This window comes from Oncorhynchus mykiss, chromosome 4 (genome assembly GCF_013265735.2).
Source record: "Oncorhynchus mykiss isolate Arlee chromosome 4, USDA_OmykA_1.1, whole genome shotgun sequence".
Taxonomy (NCBI): Eukaryota; Metazoa; Chordata; class Actinopteri; order Salmoniformes; family Salmonidae; genus Oncorhynchus; species Oncorhynchus mykiss.
In genome coordinates, this window is record NC_048568.1 from 6643878 (window position 1) to 6667692 (window position 23815).

Consider the following 23815-nt stretch of genomic DNA (forward strand, 5'->3'; position numbering starts at 1 on the left):
AACAGCTCGATACTGTCATCTCTGTTGGCGCCAACTTCCATCTAACGTTACGTGTATGGCGTTATTATTCGTATCCCAGAACAGTGTGCTTTGCTAGTTAGAGCCTAATGTTAGCTAGCTAACATTGAACCAGGTTGGTTAGCTCCCAGCAGATTCATGCAGGGTAGTAATGACATGATTTGGCACTATGTTCATTGTTGTTTAACTAGCTAACGTTAGCTGGCTGACTCGTTAGCTAACGTTACGTGACGTTTGTGAAGTTTACACGTTGTTTACCAAACTAGGTTCATTGTTTACCTAGCTAGCTAACTACATGCCTTAACCTAAAGTGTACAACATCCATTGAATATGTCCGGTGTCAGTAAACGTTGTGGAAAAAAAGCGTAATGAAATGGTTGCCAGTTAGGCAGTTTTCATGTTATCCAGAGGTAAACAAATCATCGGCCAGAGCGTTAAGTGTGCCGCTCTGAAGGATTCGAGAGTGAAACGAGATGGCTGGGGCTAACGCTTAATGAATGAATGATGCTGAATGGTGTAGACAAAGAGGAGCTTTTCACTAGATACCAAAACATTCAAAGGCCAATTTCTCAAAAGTAAGTTTACAAGTTTAATAACTTTCAAAGTAGAATTAGTTTCCCATTGTTCCTCAAAAATGCAGTGCCTGAAATACAATTTTGTAGCTCTGAGTCTCTACTTTTATCCAATGTAAAAAACACAATTTAAAATTTGACTACATTAGACCAAATCCAGGTGGTGAGTCACATGAGATTGCTTGGATACTCGTGTGAAACAAGAAGCCCTTCACATACGCAGAGATTGCCAAATAATGTATTTTGGCCTAAAGAGCATGTGGGAGCTTTGTGATGGCCACTCCAATACCTTGACGTTGTTGTCCTTAAGCCATTTTGCCACTACTTTGGAAGTGTGCTTGGGGTCATTGTCCATTTGGAAGACCCATTTGCGACCAAGCTTTAACTGATGTCTTGAGATGTTGCTTCAATAAATCCACATAATTCTCATGCCTCATCATGCCATCTATTTTGTGAAGTGCACCAGTCCCTCCTGCAGCAAAGCACCCCCACAACATGATGCCGCCACCCCTGTGCTTCACGGTTGGGATGGTGTTCTTCGGCTGGCGAGCATGCCCCTTTTCCCTCCAAACATAACGATGGTCATTATGGCCAATCAGTTCTATTTTTGTTTCATCAGACTAGAGGACATTTCTCCAAAAAGTACAATCTTTGTCCCCAAGTGCAGTTGCAAACCGTAGTCTGGCTTTTTTTATGGCGGTTTTGGAGCAGTGTTTTCTTCCTTGCTGAGTGGCCTTTCAGGTTATGTCGATATAGGACTTGTTTACTGTGGATATATATACTTTTGTATCTTTTTCCTCCAGCATCTTCACAAGGTCCTTTGCTGTTGTTCTGGAATTGATTTGCACTTTTCGCACCAAAGTACGTTCATCTCCTTCCTGGGCGGTATGACGGCTGCATGGTCCCATTGTGTTTATACTTGCATACTATTGTTTGTACAGATGAACGTGGTACCTTCAGGCGTTTGGAAATTGGATGAACCAGACTTGTGGTCTACAATTTTTTTTCTGAGGTCTTGGCTGATTTCTTTTGAATTTCCCATGATGTCAAGCGAAGAGGCACTGAGTTTGAAGGTAGGCCTTGAAATACATCCACAGGTACACCTCCAATTGACTCAAATGATGTCAATTAGCTTATCAGAAGCTTCTAAAGCCATGACCAAATGTTCTGGAATATTCCAATTTGTAAAAAGCCACAGTAAACTTAGTGAATGTCAACTTCTGACCCACTGGAATTGCGATACAGTGAAATAATCTGTCTGTAAACATTTGTTGGAAAAATGACTTGTCATGCACGAAGCATATGTCCAAACCGACTTGCCAAAACTAGTTTGTTAACAAGTAATTTGTGGAGTTGTTGAAAAACGAGTTTTAATGACTCCAACCTAAGTGTATGTAATCTTCTGACTTCAACTGTATGTAATGTCCTGTAGTACCACAATACAGACAGCTCTTGGTGCTCAGTCTGTGCAAGTGTTCAACAGGAGAGAATCTAGCCCTGCCCAGTTGCATGGGCTCCGGAGGAGACGAGTCCACTGCCCTCAGTGATTCCCGTGGGAATTCGGGTGACATCAGATTCTCAGAGATTCCCCGGAGGCGAGGTGGACGAACGAGTGTGACTGGGAACAGACCTTTTCTCCCTCCTACGTTCCTGTAGCCACCCATCAATCCTTATGGTCAAGGCTATGAGAGAATTGAGGTCCATGTGCAGCTCCGGGCTGCGAGCTTGTACTTAACCACCTCCGATAATCCATGAAGGAACGTGTTGAACAGGGATTCCAGGTTCTAGGCACTCTCGGCAGCAACGGATGATCTTTGCATGTGTGGTTCCCACCGTGAAGCATCTAGGAGGAGGTGTGATGTTGTGGGGGTGCTTTGCTGGTGACACTGTCTGTGATTCTTTTTAGAATTCAAGGCACACTTAACCAGCATGGCTACCACAGCATTCTGCAGCGATACACCACCCCATCTGGTTTGAGCTTAGTGGGACTATGATTTGTTTTTCAACAGGACAATGACCCAAAACATACCTCCAGACTGTGTAAGGGCTATTTGACCAAGAAGGAGCGTGGTGGAGTGCTGCATCAGATGACCTGGCCTCCACAATCACCTGACCTCAACTCAATTCAGATGGTTTGGGATGAGTTGGACTGCAGAGTGAAGGAAAATCAGTCAACAAGTGCTCAGTATATGTGGGAACTGTTGGAAAAGCATTCCTCATGAAGATGGTTTGAGAGTGCCAAGAGTGTGCAAAGCTATCATCAAGGCAAAAGGTGGTTACTTTGAAGAATCTCAAATATATAATATATTTGGATTTGTATAACACTTTTTTTGGTTTCTACATGATTCCATATGTGTTTCATAGTTTTGATGTATTCACTTATTCTACAATGTAGAAAATATTAAAAATAAAGAAAATCCCATGAGTGCGTAGGTCTGTCCAATTTTTTGACAAGTACAGTGTATTTCCTGAGCTTTCATATCTCTGCTAGATATAGGACAGACACTTTAAATCCTTATGATTTATTTTGCTACTGTCTTGTCATTTCTAAATGTGTTATTCAATGCGTTTCTATGGGCTATAGTTGTAAACGGCAAATTCTATATTTTATCAAATAATTTACAAATATATTTAGGAGGTACCTAAATATATTTTGGAGGGTCCTAAAATTCAATATCAAATAGCTAAATCATCCATCTTAAAACATTTCCATATGTTAGCTTAGTAATGAAATATGTCTAATGAAATATGAAATTCAACATGATTTAAACCACCCAATATATATTTAATATACTGTAGGATGAAAAGACAAACAGTGAAAATATGCAAAAATGTCAGCATGTAAAATATAATGGAAATGTGATGAGCGAGGGGTTGAGTGAAAAGGGGAAAGAACTAAATCCATACCCTGTAGCAATTTACTGGATTGTTGGAGGAAACTAACTGAATCATTTACCCATGTGTAATACTCTGTTTCAGTTTCCATACGGAGTGATATTGCATCATTCACACCTCTGGGGAGTCCGTAGATTGGTCTCATTGGTAGTGTGTGGGTGATAGAGTGTGTGGGTGTGAGCAATTTCCCGTATCAATGAGTTCAACTACTGCTGGCAACTGGAAATGATACACTTAAGAGAAAATATATACACGGTCACACACAAACACACTCTGCTTATCCCATTTCAAACACTGAATCCTGATCAACATCCGATCCTGAATTATTATATGAAAACCGGATTTTCCCAAGGTGAGGGTGAGGGTGAGGGTGAGGGAGAGGGAGAGGGAGAGGGAGAGGGAGAGGGAGAGGGAGAGGGAGAGGGAGAGGGAGAGGGAGAGGGAGAGGGAGAGGGAGAGGGAGAGGGAGAGGGAGCTGCACTTCCTAACCTCCTGCCCAATGTATGACCATATTAGAGAGACATATTTCCCTCAGATTACACAGATCCACAAAGAATTCGAAAACAAATCCAAATTTGAAAAACTCCCATATCTACTGGGTGAAATTCCACAGTGTGCCATCACAGCAGCAAGATTTGTGACCTGTTGCCACGAGAAAAGGGCAACCAGTGAAGAACACACACCATTGTAAATACAACCCATATTTATGCTTATTTATTTTATCTTGTGTCCTTTAACCATTTGTACATTGTTAAAACACTGTATATATATATATAATATGACATTTGTAATGTCTTTACTGTTTTGAAACCTCTGTATGTGTAATGTTTACTGTTAATTTTTGTTGTTTTTCACTTTATATTTTCACTTTGTATGTTGTCTACCTCACTTGCTTTGGCAATGTTAACACATGTTTCCCATGCCAATAAAGCCCTTGAATTGAATTGAATTGAATTGAACAAACAAACAACAGTCTTTGTGAGTGTGTGCCAGCGATGTCATTCCTTACCAGAGCTCTGAAATACAATGTGGGTTAAACTTCCCTAATGGGGCACACATGCACATACAAGGTTGGGGAGAACTGATTACATTTAAATGTAATCTGATGGCAATTTATGAATTTATCGAAAATATTGTAAATCAGTTTACAGATACTTTTGAAAAACAAGATGAATACTTCTTGGGTTACTTTTAAATTCAGAAAGGATGTTTGTGGTTAAGTGTGGTAGATGGAACCGAAAGGATGCTGGTTCAAATCCCCGAGTCGACTAGGTGAAAAACCTGTCAATGTACCCTTGAAAGGCACTCAACCCTAATTGATTGTGTAAGTATCTCTGGATAAGAGCATCTGCTAAATGACTACAATATAAATGTAAAATAACATCTTTATGTTTTCTCAATGACATTCAATTCATCATTGAAAAAGGCACATGTTTAAGTTTGTTCCACCTGAGCGAGTCTGACCACAAGTCAGAGACCAGTATGACACACCAAATCTGTTTGATGGATCTTTTTTGTCTTCTTTTAATACTTCTTACGGGGAAAGCAATCTAAAATGAATGGAAAGTAATCAGATTACATTACTGAGTTTGGGGTAATCCAAAAGTTACGTTACTGATGACAATTTTGGACAACCTACTACTACTAGTAACTGTAACCGATGACATTAAGAAAGTAACCTAACCAAGCCTACACAGACACACACACACACACAAATGTGAATAAACACATTCAAATGTAAAGTAAGGCACATTATTTCTTTATGCATGAATTGTTTATTTTCAATTATTGCCCCACATCAAGAAATAAGAAATGACAAAAACAGATAGTAGGAAATAAAACTCTGTTATAAACATTTGATCACAAGTCTCTGTCTTTGTGGCTTCCTCAGGTTACAAAAAACTGCATAATAAATTAATAAGGCTGAGGATATCATAGGTACAATACAATGTTTTTATTCTCTGATAATAATGTTCTCCTAGTAAAATCCCACTTATTCACCACAGGAGGATGGTGTAAGCTTAATCGGGGAGGACAGTCTTGTGGTAATGGCTGAAGCGGAATTTGTGGAATGGTATCAAATACATTAAACACATGGTTTCCATGTGTTTGCTATTCCATTCGCTCTGTTGCAGTCATTTGTATGAGCAGTCCTCCCCTCAGCAGCCTCCACTGCTCTTCACATTGCCCTGAGAGTAAAAATCCCTATAATAGAGACAAAGCCTTGCTTCAAACAGTAAAGGTCACTATCAGGCCACTGTCACCCTGATGGATTATAAGTACGTTGTCTCTTGTACTCTTTCCACACTATCATTACCGAACCAAGCTGTACTGTGCTGGCTTGGATATTTCATTTTCACATGGTCCTTTCCAGTACATTGCAAACACTATACATTGTATGTGGATGCATAACCAGGCCAGTGCAGTACAACTCGTTTTGCCATGGCTTACCTCGGCTCAGTAGCTTGAAAAGGGTATTAGTGGACTGTCACATGACCTGACTCCTGTTTGACATAGCCAGGATGCAGAGGTAGAGGGCGGCTGTGATACTGCAACCTAAGGACAGAGGATTCCCTCGACTAGTGACATATTCCCATTGGCGCCGTTAAAATGGTCGGAGCTCTTCCGCCCCAACTCCATCTCCTGCAGCAGGACGCTAGTGCTGCTGTTCCCCTTCTCCGCCTCAGCTCCCGCTGCCATTGCCTCCAGGCGTTCCGCAGCCTTGCTCAGGTCGAACTGCTCAATCGCGGCATTGACACGGTGCAGCTCCTCAACAGAGGGAACAGGGCCTGAGGGTTCAGGTCCTGAGGGGCAGAAACCCTGGAGGTGCACCTGGAGGCTGCAGTAATTGAGGTAGGCGCATAGGCAGTGTGGGCAGTGGTAGGGGCGCTCGCCAGTGTGCAGGCGCTTGTGGAGCTTGAGGTGGGCATACTGGGTGAAGCGGGCCAAGCACAGCTTACACTGATAGGGCTTCTCACCTGAGTGGAGACGCAGGTGGGTCTTGAGGTTGCTGGTGCTGCTAAAACGCTTGCGGCACACCTGAAGCGAAAGAGAGAGAGATGGGGGGGGGAGAAAGGATGAGAGTAATTACTTCATTAATGGTGTTTCTTTAGCAGTAGAGTAAGATTAGTATGAGATTTTACGCAGGCTTGCTTGGGAATATTATGTGTTATTTTGTGCTCCCATTGTCAACTTAGTGCATAGTGAAGAATGATGGTATCAGGGAAGCATGACATATCAGTGAAGGATCAGTATACCTGGCATTCGTGTGGCTTCTCCCCAGTGTGAACCAGGAAATGTTTCTGCAGGTGGGCCAGCTGGGTGAAGTCCTTACTGCAGGTCTGACACCTGAAGGGCCGCTCTCCACTGTGGACGCGCAGGTGGACCTGGAGACAGGAAACATAATAGCAGGAAGGAAGGAAACAGAAAGATAGACAGAGAGAGCCATAAAAAGGAAATGAAAAGTGGAAAGACAAAAAACAGAGGATGAGACAAATATATTTCATGAAAAGAACAGAAAGCTCCTATACACCCAATTACCACCTTTGTTGCAGCCTGGTCTCATACACTAGCCGTAACATAGTAAAAAAAATCCAGGACACTCAAATTAGTATGATATGTTATGGTTCGTATGGTTACATAAGACAGAAGGCAAAGTTTGGCTTTTAACATGAACGTCTAGCAACCCAAAGGTTGTGTGTTCGAATCTCATCATGGTCAACTTTAGCTTATTAGTAACTTTGTAACTATTTACTACTTGTTGTGTTAGCTAACCCTTCCCCTAACCCTTTAACCAAACTCCTAAACTTAATTCCAACCTTAACCCCTAACCCCTAGCCTAGCTAACGTTAGCCCCCAACTAACGTTAGCCACAACAAATTATAATTCATAACAAATCATACTTACTGCAAATGTGTAACATACTGTACGAAAAGCCATTCATAACATATCATACAAACTGTAAATCATAACGTATATATGAATTGTAATTTGTAACATACTTTTGGTAATCTAGTGTATGTGAACACCTGCTCGTTGAACATCTCATTCCAAAATCATGGGCATTAATATGTAGTTGGTCCCCCTTTTGCTGCTATAACAGCCTCTACTCTTCTGGGAAGAAGAGTGGGGACTTGCTTCCATTAAGCCAGAACAGCATTAGTGATGTCAGGCACTGATGTTGGGTGATTAGACTTGGCTCGCAGTTGGCGTTCCAAATCATCCCAAAGGTGTTCAATGGGGTTGAGGTCAGGGCTCTATGCAGGCTAATCAAGTTCTTCCACACTGATCTCAACAAGCCATTTCTGTTTGGACCTCGCTTTGTGCACGGGGGCATTGTCATGCTGAAACAGGAAAGATTTTCCTTCACTGGAACTAAGGGGACTAGCCCCCAAAAAATGAAAAACAGCTCCAGATCATTATTCCTCATCCACCAAACTTTACAGTTGGCACTATGCATTCGAGCAGGTAGCACTCTCCTGGCATTCGCCAAACCCGGTTTCATCCGTCGACTGCCAGTTTTTGTCTATGGAGATTGCATGGCTGTGTGCTCAATTTTATACACCTGTCAGCAACGGGTGCGGCTGAAATAGTCAAATCCACTCAATTGAAGGGGTGTCCACATACTTTTGTATCATAGGAAATGGATGATGGACATCCACAAATTAATATATACCATTACAAACCTAGCATATCATACACGTTTCAGTGTCCCATATTTGTATTTATATGGTTACATTTATCCATGAGTCCAGGTTGTCTATCGATCCAATAAAGGTGGTAATTAGGAGCGTGCAGTGTAATTGGGAGTATATACTGTTCTTTTCATACTTTGTTAGCCCATCAGCAGTTTTTTCAAGTTCTTCGTATGACCACAAACTTTTCCATAAGCAAAACTATTTCAATAATGATATCATATTAGCATAAAGTACTTGTAATCTCAGACATGGGCCATATGATCAGGGACTGACTGACCTTGAGGTTGGACAGCTGACCGAAGAGCTTGCTGCAGATATTGCACTCATACCGGATCTTCCCATTCTTCCGTGTGAGCGGGTAGGACAGGGTCTTGTACCCGATGACCCGTCCACCATGCCTGGCCTTCCGCAGGTCCACTGCCCCTTCCTCGGCACTGTGACTGGAGCTCAGGAGGGTGGATGTGCACTTGGAGGGGAGGTAGTCAGAAGAGGCGGTCAGGCCCGCCAGCGGTGAGCCTCCCCTGGGTGCGAGGCAGGTTGTCATGGAAGAGGTGGCTGGTAGAGGCTGGTCATCGAAAGTGCTGCTGGCAGATGAATGATTGGGGTCACTGAAGTTGTCCGTTGGTGTCAAAGGTAGGTTTTTGAGGGAATTCTTTGGTGAAGGCACATGGTCCCCAAGGTGTTTGCACCCATTGGTCGGCATACAATTGAGGTCTTTTTTGCTTTTGGTCTGTGCGAGTGGCAGATCTCTGCTGCCATTGGGCAGTGAGAGGTTTTTTGGGGTAGTGGTTAGTGCAAGCAGGAGCTCTTTGTGTACATTGGCAGATGGGCGCAGAACGTGCGGGTACACCTCAAAAGGCAGCATATGAGGTGGAAATGGCATATGAGGAGCTATTCTGTCACTGTACTGGGGGTATGTGTGAGGTAGTAGGCTGTTAATGCCAAGCGGGAAGTGAGGTATGAGGTAGGGACTGCACAGTGAACTGGGGTACATGCGACCTGGCAATGACGACACTGTGTAATGTTGGGCTGTGATGGGGATGCCCAGGCTGGGCTTGACAGGGAAGTGCATGTGGGGGCTGACACGGCTGCTGAGGGACCTTTTGGGGTTGGGGGGGCCACAGTATGGGATGGGTGGGTAGCTGGAGTAGACCACAGAGGGGCACAGGGGTAGGACTGGGCTGCAGGTTGAGGACAGTGCCGATTCGGAGAGTCGGGGGCAAGTGGGGTCGGGCTTGGTGTGCTCCATCCTCAGGATTTCAGACATGCTGTGCCCCGTCTTCCCTGAACTCTTTCCACAAACATTGTTTTGCTCTGTGGGACAAAAAAAAGACACAGACACACATACTTAGGGTAAAGTTTTGTCACACAAAATAATCAAATCAAATCAAATTTTATTTGTCACACTGCGCAGAATACAGCAGACCTTACTTACAAGCCCTTAACCTACAATGCAGTAAGAAAATATTTGGTAAATAAACGCAAGTAAAAAAAAGTAACACAATAAAATAACAATAACGAGGCTACATACAGGGGGTACCGGTACCGAGTCAATGTGTGGGGGTAGGGGTAAAGTGACTATGCATAGATAATAAACAGCATGTAGGACCAGTGTAAAAATGGGGGTCAATGCAAATAGTCCGGGTAGCCATTTGATCAATTGTTCAGCAGTGTTACGGCTAAGGGGGTAAAAGCTGTTAAGGTGCCGCTTGCCGTGCGGTGCAGAGAGAACAGTCTATGACTTGGGTGGCTGGAGTCTGACAATTTTTAGGACCTTGCTCTGACCGCTTGGTATAGAGGTCCTGGACGGCAGGAAGCTTGGCCCCGGTGATGTACTGGGCTGTACGCACAACCCTGTCACATCTGCACTCCCTCTCCGGCGTTCGACGTCGCCAGTTTATTCACTATTACGCACACCTGTGCTTCATGAGACTCACCTGGACTCCATCACCTTCCTGATTCCCTCCCCTATATCTGTCACTCCCTTTGGTTCTTTCCCCAGGCGTTATTGATTATTTTTCTTGGTTTTTATGTCTGTACTCCATTTATTATTAAATGCACTCCCGGTACTTGCTTCCTGACTCCTAGTTTACACGTTACATACCCTCTGTAGTGCCTTGCAGTCTGATACAGACCAATTGGCATACCAGAAGGTGATGCAACCAGGTGATGCTCTTGATGGTGTAGCTGTAGAACTTTTTGAGGATCTAAGGACCAATGCCAAATATTTTCAGTCTCCTGAGGGGGAATAGGTGTTGTCGTGCCCTCTTTACGACTGCCTTTGTGCGTTTGGACCATGATAGTTTGTTTGTTTGTTGGTGAACTTGCAGCTCTCGACACACTCCACTACAGCCCCGTCGATGTGAATTGGGGTGTGCTTGGCTCCCCTTAACCTGTAATACACAATCAGCTCCATAGTCTTGCTCACATTGAGGGATAGGTTGTTGTCCTGGCACTACACTGCCTGGTCACTGACCTCCTCCCTATAGGCTGTCTCATCATTGTTGGTGATCAGGCCTACCATCGTTTTGTTTACGATGGTATTGGAGTCGTGCTTGGCCACACAGTCATGGGTGAACAGGGAGTAAAGTTTGGACTAAGCACGCACCCCTGAGGGGCCCACGTGTTGAGGATCAGCATGTGAGATGTGTTGTTGCCTAACCTTACCACCTGGGGGTGGTCCATCAGGAAGTCCAGGATCCAGGGAGGTGTTTAGTTCCAGGTTCTTTAGCTTAGTGTTGAGCTTTGAAGGCACTATGGTGTTGAACGCTGAGCTATAGTTAATGAACAGCATTCTCACGTAGGTGTTCCTTTTGTCCAGGTGGGAAAGGGCAGTATGGAGTGCTATAGATATTGCATCATCTGTGGATCTGTTGGGGCGGTATGCAAATTGGAGTAGGTCTAGGGTTTCTTGAATGATGGTGTTGATGTGAGCCATGACCAGCCTTTCAAAGCACTTCATGGCTACAGACGTTGAGTGCTACGAGTCGGTAGTAATTTAGGGAGGCTACCTTGGCGTTCTTGGGCACAGGAACTATGGTGGTCTGCTTGAAACATATAGGTATTACAGACTCGGTCAGGGAGAGGATGAAAATGTCAGTGAAGACAGCCCTGCGCCCTTGTGAATGTTTACCCGTTTAAAGGCCTTACTCACATCGGTTACAGAGAGTGTGATCACACAGTTGTCCGAAACAGCTGGTGCTCTCATCCATGGTTCAGTGTTGCTTGCCTCGAAGTGTGCATAGGAGTTATTTAGCTCGTCTGGTAGGCTCGCATCACTTGGCAGCTTGCGGCTTTGCTTCCCTTTGTAGTCCGTAATAGTTTGCAAGCCCTGCCACATCCGACGAGCATTAGAGCCGGTGTAGTAGGATTCAATCTTAGTCCTTCATTTACACTTTACCTGTTTGATGGTTTGTCGGAAGGATTTCCTTAAAAGTGTCTGGATTAGCACAGATCTGAGGAAAAAGTACCATAAAACTATCATTTGCAGCGTGATAAGTTTAGTCACCAGTGCGATGCATTGGATCCACAGGACACGTGAGATGCAGTCTTTGGAATTCACATTGAATGATATTCCTTCTCAACCTTTTTGAAATGTTGTTGTTATCTTGCGTGCTGTCAATTGCTTGTGCCGAATGTCACCACTAATGATCACACTAACTGCACTGGGGTGAGAACTCACACAGTGACTTCACACAAAGCAACAAAGGGTTAAAGTTTACCGACAGCCTATCAGTGTATTAACTTACCATTATCTGTCTGACTAATTGCATTGTGTCACATCAGCACTAGTCTAACCTATGACAAATTTAAGAGTTGGTGTCACAAAGCCAAAACTTTTATTTCCACCTAACGGCCTAACTTTTTGTTGAATTCAGAATAACTCTGAAAAAGGCTCTCAATAAAGAAGAAGAGATCCGTAGCTAGATCAAATACTGTACTGTCAGGGATTGGTGACACACACACACACACACACACACACACAGAGAGACACAGACAGACTCCAATTTGTTCCACAGGACCACCCCTCCCTCTCTTCCTGAGAGGTGAGCACTCAGGCAAACTAACAACCAACACTCTTGGAGATAGCAATCTGTCAGCGGGAACGCCTTGCCAGGAAGTTCAAGTAGTCAATGGAGCACTTCCTCCCGCTCTTCCTCTTCAAGAGCAGCCAAATGAATAAGGGAAACCTTCCAGAGAACTGTCAGCACCTCAACACCCCCCCTCCTGGATTGTTGTGTGTGTGTGTGTGTGTGTGTGTGCGTGAGTGCGTGTGCGTGTGCATGTGTGTGTGTGAAAAAAGGGACATTTAAACTTTGCCTTGAGACCTGAAATTGGTCTCTCCCTATTGAGACAAAACCACTCCTGGTGACACCTGGAGCTAGATCTTATCTCCTTTCTTTTCTCTCCTCACAAAGGCCTGTGGGTGTGACTTTTATTACTAGTTAAACACCCACACAAAGAGTTTGTAAGTCGACTGGATCATTGACTGAGCGATTTTGGCTTCGAATAACCACCTACATCCACCCATTGCTCTGGTAAACTCTAGGGATGGCTCTCTACTCCTTTCAATGCGTTGTGCCGAACACACATTGACCATATTGCTTTTCACATCCCCTCACCACAGTGAATACAAGTCCCACAGACCCCATATTGTCCCATTCTGTATTAGATTGGATCAAATGGGATTGGATCCGTTAGGCTGGTCTAGTATAACTTATTAAGTACATTAGTTCCAGGCTTGATTCCTATATGAATCTGATGTTAGTCGAGGAGGCCACAAAACAGCAACTTGCTGCCAGATGTAGCTCCTCTGCATTTTAGAATCCATCTCAGAAACGTACCAATTCTCTCCGTGAAGAGCTCTCCGGGGGGCGGGTAGTTGAGACGGTGGGCGAACTCCGGGCAGTACCACACCAGCAGCTCCTGGCCCGGTGGCACGGCTCTTACCGTGTAGAAGTAGATGGCCATGCCAGTCTGGCACGCCGCCAGGTTCTGGTCCTCTGGACGACGGGCCGGGTTGACGTAGCGCATCCAGTTACTCTTCTCCTCGTCCAAGCCATCCAGGATGTGATGTAACCGACCCTCTGAGAATACCTGGAGAGAGACAAGAGAGGGACAGAGAATTAGATGACTACATCAACACAACCTTCTCCCACGGCTCTGAAACCTAAGATATGGCATCAATCCAGTAATATGACGTGAGAAAGGAAGTCACTCAGGATGTTGTTCTATCTATCATATAAGGTGTGGAGGGATTTGGTTGGTGGTGGTAGTGGTGGGGTACCCGGTGTGGTCATAATGTGTTGTTGTTTCTACCGGAATGACAGTAGCACAACTCTACTCGAGTCAGTTCACAACTGACTGTGTTGTATCACTCTAATTTCAATGTCATACCTACAGTATGTACCAATGCAGCACACCTAAATGGTTAGACATTCCTGGAGAGCAACAAAAAAAGAGATCCTTCTCTCTGGATTTGTGCTCTACCACAGTTTTCCACTCAATCTGTTTTATCTCACTTTGTTTGTTGGTCTTTGTCTGGAAGCAGTGTTGTTTGCAGATTGACTCATGACTTTACAGAGTCCAGGTTGTCTATGTGATGGCTGTGTTAATCTCATGTCTGTGGAGTGGCCCAGTTGTTTAGATATTGTGTCGGGACTGTGTATAGTCTGTTGGTCTGTGTCATGACTATGCTGTTTGCAGGCCTAAGCCGTTAGCTGTGTGTATGCAAGTGGAAGTCGTGGCTCGCAGGCCCTAGGCCACTTCCTTGCTTAGTCAGTGTGAGAGTGTGTGTGTGTGTGTGTGTGTGTGTGTGTGTGTGTGTGTGTGTGTGTGTGTGTGTGTGTGTGTGTGTGTGTGTGTGTGTGTGTGTGTGTGTTTCCCAGCAGTGAGACCATGGCACTGCCGAGAGGAGCAGTGAGTGGAAAAGCACTGCTTCACTGAAACCGAACAGCTGTGTGTGTGACCTCCTCCCCAACGAGAAGACACACGCACACACACCTTCACACACAACCTTTACAGTAAAGCAAAAAATAACACATTGACATAAAAACACAAGCGCGCACACACACACACACACACACGCACACACACACATTACACAGGATGTGAGACCACAAGTGTCAATTTGTGCAATCCCTCTACCCCCTGTAGAAGTGAACAGAATTTGACCTCAATGAGATCTCACAATGCCCCTCACTTACTCTCCAGAAGTACTTCCTGTTGGCATCTTTGGGCACCATGTCATTGCTGTAGGTCTGGCCCACCAGAGGGCCGAACCGTGTCCCCTTCTGAATGAGCTCCCGACTGGTCACCCCAAGCACCTGTACAACACAGGAAGGAGGAAGGGGAGGACCATCCTCCTCAGTGAATTTCATAAAAATAACCATTCTAAAACATTTAAAAAGTTATATTTTCTCGATAAAACTATAGTAAATATAATCACGTCAATTAATTGATTAAAACACTATTTTGTAAAGAAGGTCTACAGTAGCCTCAGCAGCACCCTGTAGGGTAGCACCATGGTGTAGCCGGAGGACAGCTAGATTCCGTCTTCCTTTGAGTGCATTGACTTCAATACAAAACCTATAGGAGGCTCACCCCCCTCCATAGACTTACTCAGTAATTATGACAACTTCCAGAGGATGTCCTCCAACCTATCAGAGCTCTTGCAGCATGAACTGACATGTCCACCCAATCAAATGATCAGAGAGTGAATCTCGTACTGAAAGCATGAGCTACAGCTAGCTAGCACTGCAGTGGTGAGTAGTTGACTCAAAGGGAGAGAGAGAGAGAGAGAGACAATAGTTGAACAGTTTTGAACAAATTTCTTTATTCCAAAATTAAGGAGAAGCAAGAGAGAGATAAAGAGAGAGAGATTGTCTTTTTTTTCAGTTTCACTTACTTATCTATTAAATGCAGATAGCTAGTTTCGCCTACTCAAACACCCTGGTCAAACAGAGGGATGCTATGTTAGCTAGCTGGCTATGACTACCCAACACAACACTCTTCCAAGTCAAGGTAAGCTTTGGATTTACAAATGTATTGCCACCGCTGCCGGCATAAATGCTAAACTGCTTACTGACTGTACACTGTAACGTTACTGCATGATTGTAGCAGGTTTACGAACACATTAGTTCTATTATCAATGCTGACTATGACGTTACTTTAGCTAATATGGTGACACGGATTTTCGGCAGGATAGAACAGCCGACAAGGGGTGGTGGTCTATGTATATTTGTAAACAACAGCTGGTGCACAAAATCTAAGGAAGTCTCGAGGTTTTGCTCACCTGAGTTAGAGTATCTCATGATAAGCGGTAGACCACACTATTTACCAAGAGACTTGTCATCTATATTCTTCCTGGCTGTCTATTTAACACCACAAACCGATGCTGGCACTAAGACCAATGAGCTGTATACGGCCATAAGGAAACAGGAAGACACTCATCCAGAGGCAGCGCTCCTAGTGGCCGGGGACTTTAATGCAATCCGTTTTACCTAATTTCTACCAGCATATTAAATGTGCAACCAGAGGGAAAAATCTCTAGACCACCTTTACTCCACACACAGAGACATGAGCAAAGCTCTCCCTCCATTTGGTAAATCTGACCATAATTCTATCCTCCTGAATCCTGCTTATAAGCAAAAACTAAAGCAGGAAGCACCAGTGACTCGGTCAATAAAAAAGGGGTCAGATGACGCAGATGCTAAGCTACAGGACTGTTTTGATAGCACAGACTGGAATATGTTCGATGACGTCGTCCTCACAGTGACACAGTACATACCCCAACCAGAAGTTATGGATTACAGGCAACATCCACACTGAGCTAAAAGGTAGAGCTGCCGCTTTCAGGACTCTTAACCCGGAATCTTATAGAAATCCCGCTGTGCCCTCCGACGAACTATCAAATATGCAAAGCGTCAATACAGGACTAAGATCGAATCGTACTACACTTGTTTCAACGCTCATCGGACGTGGCAGGGCAAACTATTACAGACTACAAAGGGAAGCCCAGCCGCAAGCTGCCCAGTGACACAAGCCTACCAGATGAGCTAAATTACTTCTATGCTCGTGTCGAGGCAAGTAACACTGAAACATGCTTGAGAGCATCAGCTCTTCCGGATGACTGTGTGATCATGCTCTCCGTAGCCGATGTGAGAAAGACCTTTAAACAGATCAACATTCACAAGGCCGCAGGGCCAGCAGGATTACTAGGACGTGTACAGCATGCACTGACCAACTGGCAAGTGTCTTCACTGACATTTTCAACCTCTCCCTGTCTGAGTCTGTAATACCAACATGTTTCAAGCAGAACACCATAGTCCCTGCGCCCAAGAACACGGTAACATAAGGTAACCTGCCTAAATGACTACCAACCCGTAGCAACTCAGGTCTGTAGCCATGAAGTGCTTTGGAAGGCTGGTCATGGCTCACATCAACACCATTATCCCAGAAACCCTAAACCCACTCCAATTTGCATACCGCCCCAACAGATCCATAGATGATGCAATATCTATAGCACTCCACACTGCCCTTTCACACCTGGACAAAAGTAAAACTTACGTGAGAATGCTTTTCATTTACTACAGCTCAGCGTTCAACACCATAGTGCCCTCTAAGCTCATCACTAAGCTAACGACCCTGGGACTAAACACCTCCCTCTGCAAGAGGATTCCTGATGGGCCGCCCCCAATTGGTAAGGTAGGTAACAACATATCCGCCACACTGATCCTCAACACTGAGGCCCCTCAGGGGTGCATGCTCAGTCCCCTCCTGTACTCCCTGTTCACTCATGACTGCATGGCCAGGCATGACTCCAACACCATCATTATGTTTGCCGATGACAACAGTGGTAGGCCTGATCACCGACAGCGATAAGACAGCCTATAGGGAGGAGGTCAGAGACCTGGCCGTGTGGTGCCAGGACAACAACCTCTCCCTCAACGTGACCAAGACAAAGGAGATTGTGGACTCCAGGAAAAGAAACTGTGAAGCCAGCTGTATAGCCTATTGCCTGCTTCTGTTTTTAAGTATTTTATTAAATGTGAACAATGTTGTTTCTGTTTGCCGCTGTTTGGTGCTTTTCATTAAATCATGCATAGCTGTTCTTTATATGGCCTAAAATAAATGTGTTCATCTGGGCACAATACAACATGTATTGGATAACGGCACAATTATGGGGCTTGGGCTGATTAAATGTTGTAAATGTATTTAATGTATTTAATATAGGTCTTATCAGGCTCAGGTAGCATATTCATGCTGATCAAGCTCTAATCAAATTCAGACATTTATATGCTTTATACTGCTTTTGAATGACGCCTTTTGTTTTGACAGGAAATACAGGGTTACAGGAGAAAAGTTATTTATTCTCGGGGTGGAACATTTGTAAAATACCGGGAAAATATTAAACTCTGATACTGACTATGTAATGGGTGTTGGTGGCAGGGGAGTCAGGCCCAGGAGAACGAACTTGGTATAAACAGAGTTGTTAAGGATATGGCAGACATACGCCCCCTTTGGAGAGATTGGGTACCCCTAGTAAACTGGAAAAAAAATCTGTCAAAAATTGCTAATATATGCAAATAAAAATTATTATTTGATAGAAAACACTCTAAAGATTCTAAAACCGTTGGAATTATGTCTGTAAGTATAGCAGAACTCACAGGGCAGGCATTCTTCCAAACTAGTTGTTGTGGCCATGAAAGTTGGAGCAACTTTGACGTCATGGCCCCCACCCTTCCCAACCAGCTATGATTCTGGGGACACTTTCTATCTCTTCCGCTAGATGTCCTCTTTCATCAGAGCTTCAAATCGTTCAAATCCCGCGAGAATTGACCCTATGGGAGTGAAATTAGTGCGTGCCACGAGAGAATAGGCTGTGCGTATGGGCGCGAATTGGTCCCAGCCATTCCTTTGTTTCCAGCACTCAAGAGAAGGGCAGACGATGGCCGATTGAATTGAAGTTTGTTTTGCATGTCTAAAACATCATAAAGCTTGCTTCTGCACTTAGTTTGACCTGTTTAGTCGACATATAATGTGTAATTTTGAAGTTTTGATGCGCAACTTATCCGGACCAGAGGACGTTTTGGGTGCATTTCAGCTGATGTTATTAGCAGTAGCTAATACAAAGACGCAAGACTTGAAACCAAACGATGTATTGGGTAAGTATGAAGCCTTCCAGAACATTCTGAACGAAGACCATCGAAGGTAAGGGAATATTTATGCTTAAATCTGTGTTTCTGTTGACTCCAACATTACGTGGAAATGTAGCTTGGAACTGAGCGCTGTCTCAGCATATGGAATAGTGTGCGATTTCTGTAACGTTAAAAATAAATCTAACACAGCGGTTGCATAAAGAAGCAGTGTATCTTTCTAACTATATGTAGAACATGTATATTTAGTCAAAGTTTATGATGTCTATTTACGTTATCTTGCCGCGCTACATAGATTTCCTGCGGGCATTTTTGAGTAATTTCTGAAGGTGAACTCACTGTAAATGGACATTTATGGATATAAATGGCATATTATTGAAAAAAAAAAATATGTACTGTGTAATATGTCATATTACTGTCATCTGATGAAGATTTTCAAAAGGTTAGTGAGCGATTTATTTTTTAATCCTGCGTTTGTTGATTGCATGTTTTGGCTATTGAAATGAGCTGTGTCTGGTGGTGGTTTTACATATATATGTGCTATGTTTTCGCCGTAAAACATTTTAGAAATCTGACTTGCTGGCTAGATGAACAAGATGTTTATCTTTAATTTGAGCTATTGGACTTGTTAATGTGTGGAGGTTAAATATTTTTAAGAATATTTTTGCGTTCCATGCGCCACCGTTTCAGCTGAACGTGGGAGGGTTGATTCCCAATTGGGAACCAGTATCGTAGACAGGTTAATAAGTTCTGACCAAACCCCAAAAACCAAAATATATAAAAATAACAAAGTGGGTACAAAACCCGTCGCACACCAACACATACTAGCACAATCACATACAATAAAACAATCTCCGACAAGGACATGAGGGGAAACAGAGGGTTAAATACACAACATGTAATTGATGGGATTGGAACCAGGTGTGAAGGAAGTCAAGACAAAACCAATGGAAAATGAAAAATGGATCAGTATGGCTAGAAGGTCGGTGACGTCGATCGCCAAACACCGCCCGAACAGGGAGAGGGACCGAGTTCGGCGGAAGTCGCGACAGACTGACTGAACAAGTTCCTCAAAGACAAAGAGGGAATAGGAAGGGAGCCTGAATTTGAACAAGTTCATATTGACAAGCGCTGCCCATGCCCTTAGATCAGACACACTTTGATTCTAGTCATGTCTGAATACTCTGAACAATCCAGTGGAACCATTACGTTCACCTATCCAGTCATCTCAGATCTGTGAACATGTCAAGGAACGGTGGTAGGAAGGATCCATTTTGAAAGAATTTAAACATGGCCTCAGTCTCATTCCTGTCTCCTGTTCAGTAAAGGCTCCGGATTTCACTTAGTGGAAATCTACTTCGCACTCATCAATTCATGACTAAGTTCAAATTTGATGTAAGTGGAATTTAGGATTCGACTCTGAACATCAGCCCGCCCAACCACTTTCCTTCTTTCATCTTGATCAAACTAGCTGATATACATCTTGGACCGGAGATTATTTACGATCAGTAGCAAAGGTCTCAGTGTCTCTGCTTTACAGTTTAATGGCAAGGGACATTGGGAACGGGGAATGTAAAGTATAGTATCCACCTGATCACAGGCTGTGGCTGTGAAGACAGATGTTGCGCCCCAAACGGCACAATATTCCCTATTTGGTGCACTACTTTTGACCAGGGCCCATAGGGAAACCTTATGGTCAAAAGCAGTGCACTAAATAGGGAATATTGTGCCGTTTGGGACGCGCCCAGTGGCTATTATCTTGCCATCTGTCTTAAGATGTACACAGCGTAAAAGACACAGAGAGGAAAAGCTGGAAAGACAACAGTGTGTCAAGCATTTCTTCCTCCCGAGGAAGGACGGAAGGATGGAAGGATGTGGGAGTGATGTAAGGGGAGTTTTCCAAAATGCACACACAGAACAAATATAGTACAGCTGTATGCACATGCATAAACACACACACATTACACAGACCCATTATGAACAGATAGGCATACATTCTCATGCATGTGCGCATACATACTTGTGTGCACGCAAACACACCGAGAAGCACACACCCAAACACACACAAGCACACACAAACACACTGGATCCCCACAAAGAAACACCATGCCCACTCACTCTCCTACACACACACGAAAACACAAACACTGAGACAAACCTGCATTCAAATATTAACTCTCTCAATCTCAACTTTCACTTTTTAAGCACATCCCCCATTTCCAGGAAAGTTTGGTCTTCACGCTTTCAGTATAACCTACCTCTGCAGAGTCAGGGCAGCGTTTCAGGACCAAGTTTCGGGGTAGAGACCTCTCAGCCTTGGTCTGGTTCTCTGGGTGGTTACCCGGGTGCAACGGGTGGTCCTTCAAGATGTAGGTGCACCTCTCCTGGAACTCGGCCTCACTCCAGAGGGTCATGTCTATGCCCTGGAGGTTTGAGTCGGTCAGGGTCAGGGTGGGGGTGGAGACCGAAGTGGTGTGGGGAAAGGGGGAGCCATCTGAGGTTAACATGGCTGTGCTGTTCTGGGAGGAAGAGGAGGCCTAAGGAATAAGACCACAGAAGAGTATGAGAACTATGATGTGCATTAGCCCAAATAATTGAGGAAGTCAATTTCCATTTTTTTCTTGTACCTGCTTATACCCTTTTCTCTCTGCCCTCCCTCCCTCCCTCCCTCCTATAGATTTGAAAGAGCATGAAGCATCACAAACAGCGGATGAAGTGTGCTGAAGGAGGAAGCTCTACTCTGTTTTGAATGGAGCTAAAATTAGAAGCAAGGAAGCTGAGGTGTGAGACAGTCAGAGACGGAAGGAAATAGCGGAGGGGTAAGAGGGTCGTCAATCAGTCGGAGAGGGGTGTCCTAACTAACTTTCCCAACGAACACTACCGGACAAACAAACTTCAAACGGTAGCGCCATCCCTGCACCATCGCCACCCACCGTTCCAAACATCCTCTGACTGTCCAAAACACGATGGCAGGCTATAAGAAGAGGTTCCTGTGCACGTCAGCCGAGGCGCGACGACCACCACTTTCACAAGTAGGAAACCAGTGTTCCCCGTGAATCAGTCCAGACTTCCTCTCTACACTGACTGGGACCTGGCTCTCGTCCCAGTTACCTGCCTCTCTGTTCGTCTGTTTCTCTGTCTTTCTGTCTGGTGTTCGACCCGGACATTCTCTTTTCACGTTGTCCTTTCCAGCACTGTTCCAGCAGCTATGATGGATGCGTGACCAAGCCAGTGTATTACAGCCCGGGATCCACTCAGTAGTTTGAAAAAGCTTTAATTAAGACTGGACATGAACAGGACTAGAGTTAGTATGAAAAAGGGCAATCCTAGAGCGCCTTTGCAGGTGTAAACCTGTGGTAAGTGCAGAGGTGTGGGTGGAGTAAATGTTGCGAAAGGTCAGAAGCTGGTGATTTGAAATGCCATTTAGCAGACGGTTTTATCCAAAGCGACTAGTCAAGCAGGCAATACATTTGACATATGAGTAGTCCTGGAAATCGAACCCCCTATCCGAGCATTGCAATCACCGTGCTCTACCAACGGAGCTACAGGGGACCAGTTTTGCTCTTATTTTTCAAGTTATCCCAGTTGATGGTATACGGCTCAAGTTGAAGTGTCCTAACTTTTCTTATCTATTCTATTCTTATCTAGTCCTCCAAAAATGTATGTAGACTGGTTTGACATCTTCTCCTCAACACCCTTTGAAATGGTCACAACATAGCACATAAAATAATAATTATAATAATAATTATACATGTTTTAATACCAGCGATATCTTATTAGAACGTGTATCATGCTCATCCATACGAGGAGAGGAAACTGATCTTCTCTTGTACTGTACACTCATCGACCAAGATTGATGGATGACATTTCACGTTTCTTTGGTACGCATCACCGCAGAGTGGAATGAGTCTCACAACAGTCGGGGAAAGCTCACTCTGAAACCATGAAGCTATGAAACTGCACTCTGAAATCAATGCATGATGAGCCAAAGGCACACAGCTGTGGCCTCATGAGAAGTTGTAAATGGTTGACTTTTAAAAAATATCACCATTACGCCCTTAACACCTTATGGCACAAAGGAAGACTTTTGTAAGAGGAGTGGTGTGAAATCTGTGAGTGACTGAAAACGAATAGTTTCACAAACTTCATGAAAGCCTACAACTCAAAGATCTAATAATGAAAGCCTACAACTCAAATCTATTTCATTGTATGACACTGTCACACCAATTGACACAAAAATTTAAATTTAGGAAGTGGAGTGATGTGAAATCTGTGCAGTGTATGACTGAAAACATACAGAACTTTCACAAACTTCATGAAAACTCATATCACTATCGCTGTCTCACCGTCACACGTCACATTATGACACAAAAAAATGACTTTAGGTGTAATCTGGGCTGTCCTAATTTCTACATACACACAGCGCACACTATAGTAGAATGAGAATAATAGTGGGATGGTAAAGGAGAGGTGGAGTACTTACTGTGAAGCCTTGAGAGGAGCCACACATAGAGCAGGTTATCTGTATCCTCGAGTGCCTGTGTAATTGATGGTCCCTCTCCTTCCTTCTCTTTCCCCTTCTCCCTCGCGTTCTCTCTGATGAGATTCTTATACTGCGTGTACCTGTTGCAACTGAGGGACAGTGGTGTGTGTGGGTTTCTCTCTCTCTCTCTCTCTCGGGTGTGTGGGTCTGCCCGCTCTCTTCCTCCCGTATCTCCCTCCTCTGTGTGTGAGACTCCTCCTTGGGGGAAGTGATCTGTTCATCTATACATCGCTTATTCACTCACCCTCTGCCCCGGGGACTCGTGCTGAGATAAGAAGAACAACAAGAGCTTTCTCTCCGGGAGGTGCGTCGCCAGTCACACAGATATGTCCGCTTCAGACACACATCTCTCTCCTTTTTCTTTTTTTCCTGAGATTCTAACACAACCCCCCTTTTCCGTCTTCCTTGGGTGTGAATGCATATCTGTCAAGCGATGTTCTACGTTGTGTTTGTGGGCCTAATTTAAGATTTTAGGAAAAGAGAGGGGCTATGAGACAGTGTTTGTTTGAAAAGATTACAATAAGTTGACTTTTTCTTGGCAGTTCTTTGAAACTGAGAGTTGAATTCAAATTGAAACCAAGACTTTGGTTAGTTTCCAAAACACGACCACAACCATAATTTCAAGAGCTTAAATGTAAATGTTTCCTACAGGTTCTGCCTTGACAAAATGACATAGACTAGGTCTATAACTCTCACATCATTGAAGTGTCGCGGCTGTCACTTGAAGAATCTGCGAACATTCTGTATTTAGCTGAAGTGTTCTGAAGTTGAGGACAAAATGTAAGGCTTTGTGAATGTCTAGAAATCGGATCTACCCCCTTGCTTGACAGCTGCGGTCTGAAATAATGTTAATGAAGACATCAGTATTTGGCATAAATGTACACATACAATGCAGGGTCAAGAGAGCTTGTTCAGCCCTAGCACGTGATAACC

At 44.1% G+C, this 23815-nt stretch overlaps 1 protein-coding gene across 1 annotated transcript; it reads right to left on the bottom strand.

Annotated features, from left to right (window-relative positions):
- Positions 1-5237: 5237 nt before the first annotated feature.
- LOC110522002 (PR domain zinc finger protein 1-like) lies at positions 5238-23159 on the bottom strand. Its single transcript, XM_021600044.2, has 7 exons — positions 22823-23159; positions 20598-20876; positions 14389-14508; positions 13027-13279; positions 8460-9496; positions 6743-6871; positions 5238-6524 (listed from the first exon to the last, which is right to left on the bottom strand). The coding sequence occupies exons 1-7, from the start codon at positions 22847-22849 to the stop codon at positions 6042-6044; spliced, it is 2328 nt and encodes a 775-aa protein (XP_021455719.2). The 5' UTR covers positions 22850-23159; the 3' UTR covers positions 5238-6041.
- Between the last annotated feature and the right edge of the window lie 656 nt (positions 23160-23815).